The sequence below is a fragment of the Arachis ipaensis genome, chromosome B5 (genome assembly GCF_059453495.1).
Source record: "Arachis ipaensis isolate K30076 ecotype BB chromosome B5, ASM5945349v1, whole genome shotgun sequence".
NCBI classification, from domain to species: domain Eukaryota; kingdom Viridiplantae; phylum Streptophyta; class Magnoliopsida; order Fabales; family Fabaceae; genus Arachis; species Arachis ipaensis.
The window spans coordinates 154,060,388-154,062,190 of NC_142440.1; the positions used below are offsets into that span (position 1 = coordinate 154,060,388).

Here is a 1,803-nt window from a genome sequence, read left to right on the forward strand (position 1 = left end):
AAAATACATTATAATAGTTAGAAATCTAGCAGATAAATGCCTATTCGAAATCTGTCACAAAATCGTCTGAAAAAAATTTCGGACGAAATTTCAGACAAAATTTAAATTAGCAACAAGGCTTTTTGGGACAAAAAAATTTCGTCCCAATTTTGTTTGAAAGAAAAAATTTGTCTCTAATTTGTTCGAAATTTATTTCAATTTCGTCTCAAAATTCGTCCGAAAAAGTCCTATTTCTAGTAGTGAGGGGAATCCAAGAGCCACTAATTGTGGAGAGGATAGACAATCGTTGCAACTCAAAAATATTCTGGAACTCATTTTCAAGACAAAGTCATACCAGTCACCTTATCTGTGGTCCAATGTCTCTGAGGATGAAAGATCTTGTTATTCCTCGAACGCCAAATCCACTAGAGACCAAAAAAGAATATAAAGGGGCGTTGTTTGCTATTATGTAAGAATCAATTCATCAAATCCACTTGTTGACAGGAGATTCCTAAGGCTTGCCAAACTAATTGGGCTTTTGGACAATCCCAATTGTAATGTAAAACCAATTTTTGACCTGAAAAATATCGTAAACAACTATCCATATGCGAAATGCTCCTCCTAAAATGAAATGCAGCAGTAAAAAGAACTTTCCGAAAACATATCGATATATAATTATATACCTTGCTATATGAATTTTCTTAACAAATATTTTAAGAACTTTTTTTAATTATAAAAAATTAGAAGCCATTTAAATTTAGTTTGTATTCAAAAGTCATTAAAAAAACCCCTAAATTTATTAAAATTTTAATTAAATATTTTCATTTTTAGGTTTATAAATAATATTTTTAGAATATTTATTAATAAAATCTTTGATATAAATTATGTTGAAATTTAAAATTGTACATGTCATAAATTTAATATCATAGACTCTCATATAAAAAAAAAATAAATTCTCTCAATTTTTTTTAATTATTTAATAAATTGTGATCTCTCTCATTTTACACTTTTCAAGTGAGATAAAAAAAAATATATAAAAAAATTATTAAATAATAATCACACTTTAACAAATAATTAAAAAAAATTGGAGAGAATCGTATATATATATGTGCTTTCCATCAACCAAGATTTACATACACCACATCATTTACCATCAGATCAACCAAAATGAGGTCACTAGCCTTTCTTTTTGCTCTTCTCTTTGGTTTGTGCAGTCATCCATTTCTTGGTGAAGCTCAAGGAGGGTCAATCATGCAACTAGTGATTAACACAGATAACAATACTATCCAGTCCGGCAAGGACTATTTTATCCGGCCGGTCCCCACCAGCCCATCCATCATTTGTTGCCGGCTGCTGCCATGTATAGTTGGCGACGGCTTAGCCCTTGAATCAACAACACCAAACAAAACCTGTCCTCTTAACGTTGTGGCCGAACGTGGGACAGGTCAGGCAGTAACATTCACACCGATTAACCCTAAAACAAATAGGGAAATCTACACTAATTCCGATTTGAACATCAAATTCGACGTTAAGTCGAACTGCCCTGAATCCACGGTGTGGAAGTTAGTGAGTGATGCTTCAAATGGACAAAGGATTGTGACAACTGGTGGTGTTATTGGAAACCCTGGAAAAAACACAGTTAACAATTGGTTCCAGATTCAGAAGGATGATAATGATTACAACTTCTATTTCTGTCCTAGGGTTTGTGAAACTTGCAAGCCAGTTTGTGGGAACATTGGTGTGTTTCAAGATAGTAATGGGAATTCGCTTATTGCTATCACTGATCGACCATACAAAGTTCGGTTCCAGCCAGTATCTTCTTAA

At 32.8% G+C, this 1,803-nt stretch overlaps 1 protein-coding gene across 1 annotated transcript; it reads left to right on the forward strand.

The window, feature by feature from the left end:
• The first annotated feature begins 1,146 nt into the window (after positions 1-1,146).
• LOC107641408 (miraculin-like) lies at positions 1,147-1,803 on the forward strand. Its single transcript, XM_088486117.1, has one exon. It carries the CDS (start codon positions 1,147-1,149, stop codon positions 1,801-1,803), a length of 657 nt encoding a protein of 218 aa, XP_088342243.1.